The sequence below is a fragment of the Vigna umbellata genome, chromosome 5, assembly GCF_029865625.1.
Source record: "Vigna umbellata cultivar VRB3 chromosome 5, Vumbellata_1.0, whole genome shotgun sequence".
Classification (NCBI taxonomy): Eukaryota; Viridiplantae; Streptophyta; class Magnoliopsida; order Fabales; family Fabaceae; genus Vigna; species Vigna umbellata.
In genome coordinates, this window is record NC_142169.1 from 11,082,808 (window position 1) to 11,096,185 (window position 13,378).

General features: G+C 34.4%; 1 protein-coding gene across 2 annotated transcripts; it reads right to left on the bottom strand.

The window, feature by feature from the left end:
* Positions 1-891: 891 nt before the first annotated feature.
* Positions 892-10,933, bottom strand: LOC148197681 (protein FAR1-RELATED SEQUENCE 8-like). Of its 2 annotated transcripts, XM_088116522.1 has the most exons (4): positions 10,645-10,933; positions 6,098-6,408; positions 3,962-4,409; positions 892-1,328 (listed from the first exon to the last, which is right to left on the bottom strand). In XM_088116522.1, the coding sequence occupies exons 2-4, from the start codon at positions 6,208-6,210 to the stop codon at positions 1,107-1,109; spliced, it is 783 nt and encodes a 260-aa protein (XP_087972648.1). In that variant the 5' UTR covers positions 6,211-6,408; positions 10,645-10,933; the 3' UTR covers positions 892-1,106. The 2 variants fall into 2 exon arrangements, with proteins under 2 accessions (XP_087972648.1, XP_087972647.1); XM_088116521.1 differs by lacking the exon at positions 6,098-6,408.
* Positions 10,934-13,378: the final 2,445 nt, after the last annotated feature.

Here is a 13,378-nt window from a genome sequence, read left to right on the forward strand (position 1 = left end):
CATATTTATAACAATTTTGTCCGTAGGGTTTGGTAGTTTTTTTAAAGTGTGCTACACATTTTTAAAATTATTTTATTATTTAATTAACTTTTTAATTTGAATAAAAAATAATGAATTAAGTAGAACTTATTTATTTATTGATTTATGTTGGATCTAGTTTTGTCTTTCATTTATAATTATAATTGTAATTGTTCCAAAATAGTTTTATCCATGAAAGAAATTTGAAATCTATATGAAAACATCATATGAACAATTTTGTCATATGATATTTATATTACTTCAATGGAGAATTTGGCGAAGCATTTATAACCAAATATACCATGTTAATGATCTTTAGTTGTAAGCTAATTATTTTTAGCTTCCACTAATTATTCAGTTATTTACAAACTCTTTAAGTACTCTTACCACACCTGAGCTAACGCAAATTCGCTAATAAATATATTTTAAAGGTGGAATGCTGTTTTTCAGGAGTAATGGTGAAGAAAGTGGGACTATAGCTTAGTGTTGTTTTTCCATCTACTTTAAACCAATTATACTTTTAGGGCCTACAATTCAGTCTGATCATTAAGAAAAATAGCCGTACAATTAATTAATCATTTGCGGCGTTAGCAAAATCTCAATCACATTAAAATATTTAAACAATGCTAAACAGAAAAAGATTGAGCATATAATTTATTTGTGTTTTGACCCTTACCTAACCTAACAATGATATTCATTACTTTATTCCGTAAAGCTAGAGAAGTTTTACTTTAATTTGGGTAGGACCCAAAGAAGGACTTGATGAAAATCTTGATTTCTAAGACGCCTAAAAGGAAAGATATTAACTAATAGAATGTATAGTCATTACTCTAAAGTGGAAAATTTTGAACCTTTTCAAAGGATGCAGTGATAGATAGGTAGCTAGCTTACTCCATTTCTTCTGCAAAAGTTTGATCACTATGGAGCCTTACGGTTTCATTCCCTCAATAATCCTTGCATAACGCAACAGGTGTATGGTACTCACATCTTTCCCTGTCCTCTTTCGAACTTTAACAGATTTCGATGCAAAAATAAAGGAGACCTGTACGTAGTGAAATTATTTACTATACTCGTTCTCATTTATACAATCAGGTTAAGCACCAAGGCTTTACGTTCTGTGAACATTTTTTCAATTCTGATTCAGCTCTCCTTACATTTTCAACAACGAGTTGAACTTTTGTGGATAGTTCACGTGTCTCCTCCTCAACATTTTTTATGAAGCTGAGCAGTTTTTCTCGATATGCAAGACAAAGTTGATCTTGGTGTTCCACCTCCATTGTAAGTTCTGAAATTTTCTTATCTTTATCACCCTACAAGAAGAGAAAAAAATAAATAAATAAATATATATATATATATATATAAATATATATATATATATATATATATATATATATATATATATATATATATATATATATATATATATATATATATATATATATATATATATATATATATATATAGATTGAAATGGTGTTGATCCAAACATCAAGGACCATTGGAATAGGACATTGAAGATAAAATAAAAAACAAACCCAACAAAACAAAACTAGGAAAGAAACAAAATGTTGTGTTCATATGTTTTGCACCAAAATACAGAAAAAAATTTTATAATTATATTTACTTAGCATCCATTGTATTGCAATAAAGCACCAAATGTTACCTTTAATTCCATAACTACATCCATTACTTTGCAAGAGAATTATTCAATCCTCGGCTTTTTAAATAATGAAATTTGGAGAGAGATGCAGTATAGCTTTGTTAACTTTCTTATTTGACAATTTACCTTCCTTTGTTACTGTGTTCACTAGATAGATGAGCAATCTCTGACTCCTTGCACATCTAACCCCAACAATAAATATGAACATTCACTACACATACAAAAACCACGATCTTTCAACACAATAAAACAACAGGAACAAGGCCTTTCTAAACTATCTTTTAGTTCACATGGTACTGGCAGCCTAGCTTTAACTGAGAACCGCTGGTTGTCCCTAGTCATTGGTAAGACCCAACACAGATTTGGGTAAGAACTCAAGAAAGGATTGAACACAAATCTTTTATAGCTAACCAGTAGCCAATAGGATGAAAAAATTACACTTTGGAGGTATATTCGGAGTACATGTCCAATATATCCCAACTCCCTCCTCATATTCTTGCTACTATTCTGTTAGGTAGCTGGCCACCCCTGTACAAACAGTTATTCAGTTATTAGTCACAACAGCATCATTTTCCCCTTTTACCCTTTTCTCATACAAAATAAAACCTTTTAGTAAGTGATCTGCAATTATCATCTCGCTCATGTCCAATACTATTGGCAATATTTCCATTATTGATCTTCGTGAAAAGTTGTCCTAGGTAATACATCACAGGACTTCAATTAGATCATTTTCCTTTGCTTAAAAATTTCTATCACCTTTGAAATCAGAAATTCCGGCTTGATCTAATGTCTAATTCTTTCACTGTCATCTCAAGGTTGAATTGAACAGAAAGCCTAGGAACTGAACATGACATCTTTGTTGAGTCTATCGAGGAGGAGGTTCCCTGTGGGTTACACAAACACCAATAACATCTAAGCCAACTATATAAGGGATCGACACCACTCTCTACCCAAAACATTAAGGCAATGGGTTAATGAGTCTTTCATCTCTACTTTCTTATTTCTATCTAATGTGTAACTTGGACTCACACTTGGATACCCAACAATCTCCCCCTCAAGGGTGAGTCCCTCCCACATAGGTACACTCCCTCCCTAGCGAAAGCATTCCCAACTAACCAATACCACGAGTAGCCCTTTCCAACCGTTGTATCTTAACGGAACTCGCTTACCTGAATACCCTTTTGCCAGGAAGACTTTCGGTATAGGGATCAATATACTCGTCTGAGCCGGTCACCAAGACAAACCATCGACTCTGATACCATTTGTAGGGAGGTTCAACACACACATAAGATCTCCACACTGGTAAGATATTGTCTGCCTCAGGTCAAGCCTTCATGAATTTGCTTTTGGTACCACTCCAAAAGGCCCCCTACCAATGGAGGTATCTTATGTGTATATAAATTCATGTCTATCTCTTATTTTACCCAATGTGGGACTTTGTTTGTACCCAACCATCTTAAGTAATTAATTAAAAACTTGGTATCAGACAACAATTGTTATTGAACATAACCTCCTTTTCAAGTGCATAAAGTACATTAGATTTTGGAAAAAAGGATACTGTCATGATTCAATTGTCTATATTTGATTACTGCTGATTACAACCAATAAGCTTTTTTCCCTTAGGTGGGGTCAGCCATATGATCATTGGATCAAATAATGCATAATGCTCTAGGAAATCATGTTTTTGTAGACAAGTCAGTACCCTCTATATCCTTTCTGATTTCACCTATAGTTTTTGACAGTCTCCCTTTACCTCTAGTGCTAAGACTACCCTCCCTATCTAGCATCTGCTCTACTCTCCTTATCAGTGCTTCTAGAAGTCTTCTTCACATACGATATTCCCTAAATCTGACTATTAATAAAAATTTCATATATATTCCCCACCTACATAATACAAAATCAGTGGTCGTTACAAATAAAAGACACCAGGAAAAGTACTCCTGATAAATTCATTATTTTCGTCTCATTTATAGAATTTAGCAATTCTGCAAAAACAGTTGTTGTGACTCCATTTATGCAAAAATCCAAATAAAAAGTCTTACAAACTAGTGAACACCAATGTCTCAAATTCTGACTGATATAAACAAAATATATTGAAATGACTATTAAGCAATTAATGTTATCAGCAGTTTCCAAAGGTCTTACATGCACAATTCACATACCATACCCCCAAAAGGTAAACTAAAAATAAAAGAATATTATCACTTGATAATCGTATGAAATAAGTTGTTACCTAATGCACAATGAATAAAACAGAATAATTTAAACAAGCAGAAAGCTCACCACTGTGCCGAATCCATTAGCAGTAGCAATTAGAGGATGGTTGTGGTCCTTTATAAATCTGGTGACAACCCATTTTCCAGATTTTTCTAACTTTACCAAGATAGTGGCCTTGCAACCTTCACGGGCACTAGGTCTTGGCTTTTTCTCTGGTCCGAATGCCCCCTTGGTATTTGGTGAGAATCCTTGTTTGTTACATCCAAGCCGGCGAGCAAGAGTCCTCCCATCAATTCCAGAACGTCGCCTTTGCATTATGCGTACAACAAATCCAACCCGTCTGGCATAATCAACATAAAATTTTCTAGCAGCTACTTCGGAATCAAATTCCATGCCCACATAAGGCTCTTGGATTTCAACTCCTTTAAATATACTTGTACTCTCTTCTAGACAGCAACGCTCAGTTTCATTTGCCTTGTCCGAATCCACCACCAGAAAATCCATAAAAGTCTGCCTATTGTGTCATTAAGAAAAGCAATTTCAAATATTCATAGTACAAAATATATAATATTCAGCGCTTATGAGTTAGCTGATGCATTACCAATTCCCCCCACAGTGTGTCCAACAAATTAAGAGAAAAAAATAGAGAATAAACCTCAGCATGGACATATTTCATATTTATTTAGATTACAAAAAGATATAACTGAATTATCTACAGGCTTTTCAGAAAACTACTTTAGGCTGAACCAGAGTGACAGTTTCTTTGAACGACCAAGGCAAAGGAGAAAGGGAAGGGAGAAAGTGAAGAACAGTAAAATGAGTTACAGTTTAAGGAAATTGAGTCGATCTCATATATAATGTGTCTAGAGTATGAGTATTATACAGACATGGGTTTGGCTGGGTATTGGTATTATTTAGAGAGAGAAAAAAAAGCACTTTATTTTTTAGAAAACTCTCAAGAAGATGGAAGAGAAAAATAAAAAATGATTTTTCCTTAAAATAAGTACAACCAAACAAACACTAGATAATAATTGTCCCAAAGCAAGATTAAATGGCTAAAACTATTGTATCATAATTTATCCAACCATAACTCTATCCCAGTTCATCCATCACTCCATTTCCTTTTGGGGATGCAAAAATGACATGGAACATATTACAAGCAACTAAAAGATTTACAAGAACTTCCAATGCATGGTTTTTGTGATATATTAAATGAAAGAAAGAATAAAAATTGAGCTTCTAAATCCTAGGAACAACACAATCAAAAGGACAGCAAAGGAAGTTGCTTATTTTAGGTTTGTTATCTGACCAGAAGTCTGACAAATTTAATTGAGCTTTTCATTTTCTTTCTCAGCTCTTCAAAAGTGTAGGGAATTTTTTTTGTATATTTCAGCTTAGAAGCCTTTTATTCAATTGATACTCCCGCCATAGGTTTGAAAAACCATGAATTAATAGTATATAATTAACCAGTCAGAGGACAAATTCCATCATAAATGCTGACATCTACGCTGTGACTTGACTACCCATTTTCCAAGTAGAAGAGTTACGAATGGATAGTCATGGCTCCCGTCAAGGTTAGACAAGATCACACACCTGATTATATTTCTTCTCTACCTAAAATTCTAAAGCCTGTATGTGCCAGCTCAGTCATGATTAAAAGCTACAAATTTGAAAAAAATGACACACCTGCAACCACCTTGATAGACTTCTTTGTACAAGAAGTATATCGACACTCTCCCCTCACTCAAACATACACAAAGACAGCAAAAGAATGAATATTATTGCTGTAAGAATGAATTAGTCAATCAAGAATTACACCAAAGGAAGCCTTCATCCCTCCCCTAGACAATGTTCCAGTCTAAAAATTCATAAATCAACACTGACCCCCTGTACAAGTATATTCCCTATTTATAGTATTCCCTCCCCTTCTATACAATACTATTCTAACTGCCAACAGCCCTTCCCGCTAATTTCTTTTTCTCCTTTCGTAAACCTTTAATGCTCTATCACACCTTAAGTTATGATTTTTTTTCTAGCCAATGGTTATCAAACTCTAGGGTCAACTCAAAATCATGAGTTTACTCATCTTATCCAAGTTGACTTGTGTGCAAACTCGTTTTTTGGTGGAATTGAATTAAACTTAGAGAAAAGTCAATTAATTCAAAGTAGACTTGTGGGACTATGTTCAAGTGAACAAGTCACCTCGTTTTTATCATTGGACATTCGACTCTCATGCTCGAGATCTCCTTCTCATGTTCATGATCTCTTGCTATGCAACTCATATCTTCATCAACAATCGTATCACATCTTCTCATAAAACCACATCATATCTTCTAAGGCCATCATGTGTCTTTCTCCAAACACCACTATTTCACAATCTTCGGTCATTGTTTCGCAATCTTTGATCAACCATTGTGTCTTCTCCATTTGCATGCCATGTGTTTGTCATGGTAAGCTTCAGTTGCTTCAATTGACGGATTTAGATATAAAACCCACAATGGTCCATCAAATTACTATCAAGAAGAGGAGAAGGATCACCACTTGCATTTATGGTAGAATAGTGCAAATTAGCATGCTGAAATAGTTTATAAAAGGGAAGAAACTTCATAAGGTTTCGTATGACTAGATTTGCCATGACTTATTTTACTCTAGCTTGCTTTATGAATTGAAAGCATCATTGTGGGCTATTTTAGCTCCAGAGTGGGAAACAAGCAAGTTTGGAACTTCACAAAAGGGGAGTAAACTTGAGAATATTGTATCAGATAGCCAATTTTGGTAGAATGTAATCATGTCTGAAAGCTGCTAGAATTCTTACAGTGGTCCTTCAATTAGTATATTCAAATATAAAACCCACAAAGAGTTTCATATATAAGGAAATGGATTGCACTACAGAGAAGATCAAGAGCAACTTTAATAATATTAAGAAAACATTAAATTTAAACTATTTATTCACTAATTATAATTGGTGGTATTTTCATAACTATGAACATGTTTGGAAAATCATTGAGTAGAGGTGGAATAATCAGCTTCACAAGTCTTAGCATGCAGCTACCTATTACCTTAAACCCTACTAGCACTATGAACCTATTTTAGAAATAATGATCTTGCAATGAGGGATTGTATATATGCATGAGAAAATTGGTTAAAGATGTTACAAAAAGGAAAAGAATTAATTTGCAGCTTATTGACATGGGTTTGGTTAGCAAAGGAGAAAAAGTATCACAATATTCAAGGCCATAAACTTGAGTATACCCCTTAACTACTAGACGGACTTTGAGACGATCAATTTCACCAGTAGGACCAAGTTTAATAACATAGACCTATCTACAACTAACAGGCTTCTTAGCAAAAGGAAGAGGGACAAAGTGCCATTATGTTCAAGTTCCTGCATTTCATCAACCATGGCTTGTCGCCATCCAGGATGTCAAGTGCCTCATGAATATTATTAGGAACCTTAAGGGAGGATAAGGAGGAAACAAATGAGAAATAGGAAGGAGACAAACGATGATAACTCAAAATTATAAATAGTATATGGATTACAAGTAAAGCGAATACCTTTCCAAAGAGCAATGGGTAAATTATCATCTGAGTCAAGAGAAGGCGAGGAGGATGAATGATCCATGGTCTGGGGATCTAATGGAGGAGGATTTGAGTCTTAAGGATCTTTAGTGTTCTGAGTTTGAGATTGTCTCTAAGGCTGATAAGTGATAAGAGGTGGAGGAAAAATGTCATTCACATTTTGAGTTTGAGGTACAGAATACCTCTTTTCCTCCTTGCTTGAACCCCACTGTCAAAGTCCCCTAGTTAATCATGACTTCTCCTAGGGTAGGTAGCTAAGCAACACCCAAAATGAGATCAACTCCACCCAGTTGAAACAGATAAAACCTTTCCTTCACCTCTAGTTCATCCAGGCTCACCATCACTCCATTACAATAGCCCTGTGTCTTCTTCCTCTGTCCATCCCACAGACATACCCTATATGGTTGTGTCTCTTCCATTAGGCGCCACCATCTTCTAGACTATAAAGTTGTGGCTGGCTCCACTATCTACCAGCACTAACACCTTCCTTCCATTGACCCATCCTTGTAATTTCATTGTCTTAGGTTGTGTGAGACCCCCTGAGGAAAAAGATGATAGCTCCATGTGCTTTTGCTCTTTTTCCTCTTCTTTCTGCACTTCCTCCTCTTCCTTGTCTTCTAGTATAGTCACCCGCATACTCCTCTCAAGAAATTGATGTCTTGGACTATACAGCCCTCCACAGTGGAAGCATCTTCCGTCCTTCCTCCTTTTGATGTACTCTGGGTAAGGTAAGTTTCTTACCCCTTTGCCTCTCGTTTCACCAAAGGAGTTACTTCCTGTCTTGGACATTGCTGCTCCACCTTCCCCTCCTTCACTATACTTATACTCTCCGATGGGTTCTTATTGCAACTGTCCCTGTCCCCCCTTGATACCTTCCCCACAGTTGACTGTTTTTGTTAGTCGACCCATTCCTCGTTCTTAGGTTCTTGTTGACTTCTTCCACATCCCATGCCACTTCCATTGTTGTTAGTAACTCTTTGGGATTGTGTAGCCTGATCTGGCTACGAATGTCGTTCTGTAGCCCTGCGAAAATATATCTCATAAGTTGCTCCTCCGTCACCCCTTTCGTTTGGGCCACTAGCATTTCGAATTCTTGGACATAGTCCTCCACTGTGCCCTTTTGTTGCATGGCCGCTAGCTTCTCAAACACGATTCCTTGTCTCTTCCTCCAAACCTCCAAACTAATGCTTCTCATAGATCCTCCCAAGACGGATTTGTGACCTTAGTTTTCCAGAATCTAAAACAATAATTGACATTGCCTTCCATACAGATAAAGGCTAGTTGCAGTTTCTCCCTTTCCGCAACTCGCTGCATCTCAAAAAACTATTCCGCCTTCGCGACCCATCCCATTGGGTCCAAACCTTCGAAAGTGGGTTAATTCCCTTCGTTTCACCTAGCTCGATTCTGTCATCCTCCAATTCTTCTTCCAAGCTCTCCTTCCTCCCCCTCCGATTCTCGTTCACCGAAACTTGACTCCCTTTTTGAGTTTCGTTCAAGGTTTCGCACTAACCCTCCAACGACTCGCGTGAGTTCTTGCAAATTAATTTTTGTCCTTTCTGCAACATCTTTGACCAATCTTTTCATGCAAATATACAACCCTTCTTTTACCTCCACATCAACATTTCTAAAATTAGGTTTGTAGTGCAAGTAAGGGTTAAGGTAATATGTAGCCGCGTGCAAAAGGCCTATGAAGCTGATTATTCCACCTCTCATCAATTATTTTCCAAACTTGTTCATAACTACGAAATTTTCAATGATGTCATTTTAGAAATAATTACACAACAATAGATAATGAAATTTTCAAAATAAAGAAGGTTTACAAATTTTACCTATTCTTAAAAAGTCTACTATGAGTCAACCAAGTTTGAGCAAGTCTACTCCGAGTCTATTAGAAAACGAGTTTGCAAACTAGTGAACTCATGAATAGTGACCAAACTCCTAAACTCATGAGTTTGCGAGTCAACTCGTGGGTTTGATAACATTGCTTAAATCCATAATTGATTTTGGATCCACATGACCAAAAAATAGCAAAATATTCTCCAAGCCTTACAGTGATTTGCCAAAACATGTTACTAATTAGGAACAGTTTTATTACGTAATATGCATGATTCAGTTTCTCTTTCTTAAAAGTGAGTAAATGAAAAGGGAAGAGATTACTCTGTATTTGCAACTTCATGGCGTTGACATTGAAATGATATAAGTAGCGGTATGATGGATGAATTAGAAATGTTCAGAGTATATTTGTGTCAAATTTCCTTTGGAAAACATATGACATAGTTATCCCGGGAAAAATCATTTGCTCATCACTTAAATAAAGGAAGTTGAGAAAACAGTGTCCATATCTGCATTTGTGCAGATCAAGGCAGAAAGTTTGACCTGACCCAAATTTTAATGCATTTATGTATTCAAATCTATACTGCACAATTAAAAAATGCAGTTCGTTGTTGCAGTCATGTACTTAGTAATAAGCCCGAGACAAATAGAAATGGAATAAAAAATGTTGATGTTGAGGAGAGATTTTAATCTATAATTTTTAGCGAAGAATAATTTCGTTTAAACAAAGATAACACAAGGAAATTGAAGGATAAGGGATCTTTCAATCCCTCTCGATATCAATTGCGAAATTTAACTAGAAAAGGAAATTACCAAAACCCTAAACATCAACCTCATACAATAACGAAGCCCTGCTTAACCATTAAAAGGTCTAGCTGCTAAAAACTAAACTATTCAATTTTATTTCACTTTCTAGACTTGTATTATCACAAATTACCAAATCCACAAACTCCATAGTCATTTTGTTCAACAATGGACTTTAGCGTCTAAAGCCCGCTACACTCCACAATCTTCCAAGATACACTCACACTCTGCTTCTATTAGAAGACTACCACAATCTCATGTTCGTTAACCTAATCCTAAAATCTAAAGAGACCGTGACAAAAATCACTTTGACCAGAAAAACTTATAAAACTCTAGCTCACTCTCTCACACACACAACAATATAAATAAATAAATACAAATATATATAAAGGTTTCCCCACAGAGAGACCGTAGTTGCCAAAGAGTAGAAGATGAATCAAAAGATCTAAACAAGTACTTGTTTGCGTTCTCCAAAGAGAAAAACTTTTCTGGGAAGAAAAGAAAAACAAAAAAGCAAGCATGGCGTAACTTACTGTGAAACAGAAGAGGGTGCAAAACTAAGATCTTTTCACCGTGTCACGTTTTGTCGATTGTATACAGTTAAGTAAGAAATTGAAGAAATCAGAGTAATACGAGGATTTTGTGTGTTGTATTTTATGTGTAAGGTGGATGAATGAAAAGAGGCTTTGGGTACTCTCTTTTACTGTTTTCTCAAGTAACCCTCGTCATGCGGGGTTATCATAGCTGGTCGACTTTGAGTTTTGCACACCGTCATGCGGGTTCTGGTCGACTTTGAGTTTTGCACACCGTCTCCACCCAAAGTTGGATTTTACACTTAGATTATAATAAATAAAAACTTATTTATATTTAACCGTATTGAAAATTACTAAAATTAATTTTTTTAATTTTGAAAATTAGTTTAAATTTTATATTTGAAATTTGGTGTAATTTAATCATCAAATGTAAAAATAGAATTCGTCTTATCATTTTTTATTCATTATTTTCTTATAAAATATATAAGTATATTATGTTAGTACAATATTTTATTCTTATCAATAAGAACTAAATTAAGGAAATTTTTGCTATACAATATGTGTTGTTATATAAATTTATAATTTATTTAATCAAATTTCTTCTTTTAAATACTCTTCTTCAACTTCAAATTTTATATATTTTTAATTAATTTAATGATCTCCTTGCAAACCTAACTTGTCACAGTAATTTAGTCTTTTAATTGATTATTTATCAATTTCAAAATGTTATCAAATTTTTTTGTGAAAAATAAAAACTAACAAATTTTACATGTTTTGTATTGAACAAGTATGTGAGCAACGTCTTCGAAGTTTTATTATCATAATATAATTAAATTAAATAGGATGTAAATGTGTATAGCCTAATTCTTTCTAAGTCATAAATTTCACTTACATTGAGTCTAGTTACATCACCAAACCATAAACATCATAATGGAAAGAGTCAATCTTACTCTTGTACCCTAATTGTTGTTGCTCCTATAACCCAATCTATAGATTCTCCATACAAATACATTCGAGTAGTTCTGTAATTCAGTTAAGGAACATGTAATCATGTCATACAAGGACAAGAAGGACACCTTCAACCCTACATAAGGAGGGCTTCACACCCGAATAACTCTTCCGATGCATATAAGGCAAAAATGAAACACCTATCTGCAGATAGCATCAGGATTTATTAGGTACAACTAGTAAAACTTATCATCTACTCTCATGCTCATCAATCACCTACTGAGGTACCCCTTAATACTCACTTATTCTCCATTCTCAATCATAAATCAACCTGACACTAAACGCAACAACTATTCTCATTCTCTACCTAACTTTATTCATTTATCCCTATCAAATATCTTACTTAGTGGACCCATTATTGATTCCATTAAATTAATAGATTACAAAAACAAACAAATAATTATCATTCGATATCAAATCAAAAATAATAAAATATTGATTATTTTAATCAATCATTAAAACTTCATTATTTTCCTTTTTAAACCATTAGTCAATAAGACTTATGAATATGTTAGCTAATTGAATCGGCTAATTGGTTCTTCTGCTTGTTAGTTTTATAAATATGTTGTGTATCTTGTCTCTTACAGTTGTGTTCGAAAAAAAAAAGATAAGACAAGAAAATATAGAAAAAAATCAAAAGAGAAAAATATATTTTTTTTAATAATGGAGTCAAGAAGATGATTGAATTAGAGGTTTTAGGTGTGATTTGATTGTACTTTCATTTGTTCTTCATTACTCTCTATTTCTTTTGGTTTGTAGCTTCTCATCTATATTTTATCCTCCCTTGTCCTTGGCCCCATTACAACCATGAAAATACCTTTTGAATTGAACATGCATATGTTTTGAGTGTTGATATTAGAGGCTTGCCAAGTCTATTTGTTGCTTGCTTTCTTGAGTGCATTGAGTTGAAATTGTTTACCCTAGACACTTGAGAGATATAGCGATAGTGCATCTGTGAGGTTCTATAGCTTTTGATTCACCTTTTGAGCTAATTGATTATTTTGCCATGTTTGGAATTGCTTAGATGATTACCATGAGTATCTAGTTTCTCTTATTCTTTGTGTGTTGGATGTTGCCTACTCCTTTTCTTTTTCCAAATTCATTGAAGATTGTGTAAATCTGTTTATTTACTTGTGTGTCTTTTGTTTCTCTGTCCTGAGGTTGTGTCACTCTCTTGACGTTCTTTGATTTGTTCCTTGATTTACGTCTTGATTTTGTCTAAGAGTGCAAAAGACTAAGTGTGGTTTATTTTGATAAGTCAATATTTTCTTCTATTCACTTATATTCTTGTATTAGATTTAATTAAAGAATTGTGCTTAATTTGACCAATATTTCCTCAATTTTGATATTTAGGCTTAATTTGACAAGTAATTCATATTTTAATTAACTTGAATTATTTGAGCTTACTTATTTTCGTCATCATTTTCAGGGGAAACTTTGGAACCATACTTTGGTGGGACATTAAGAGAGTAGTCATGTCATTCTCCACTCTCCACATCAGCATTTTAGTTTAAATTAATTATAATTTCGCTTTTAGTGTATTTTTGGACCATATTTAGTTATTGGGCCATTTTTGGTCATTTTGGGTAGAAGCCCATTTTAGGGGTTGACCAAGTTTAGTGTGCCCAGGTAGCAGCCACCAAGGGACACATTCTCATTCTCTTATTTCGTTTTAGAAGCTTTGGACGTGAACAAGAAGTGCTCTTCAATTTAGGTTTTATTTTCA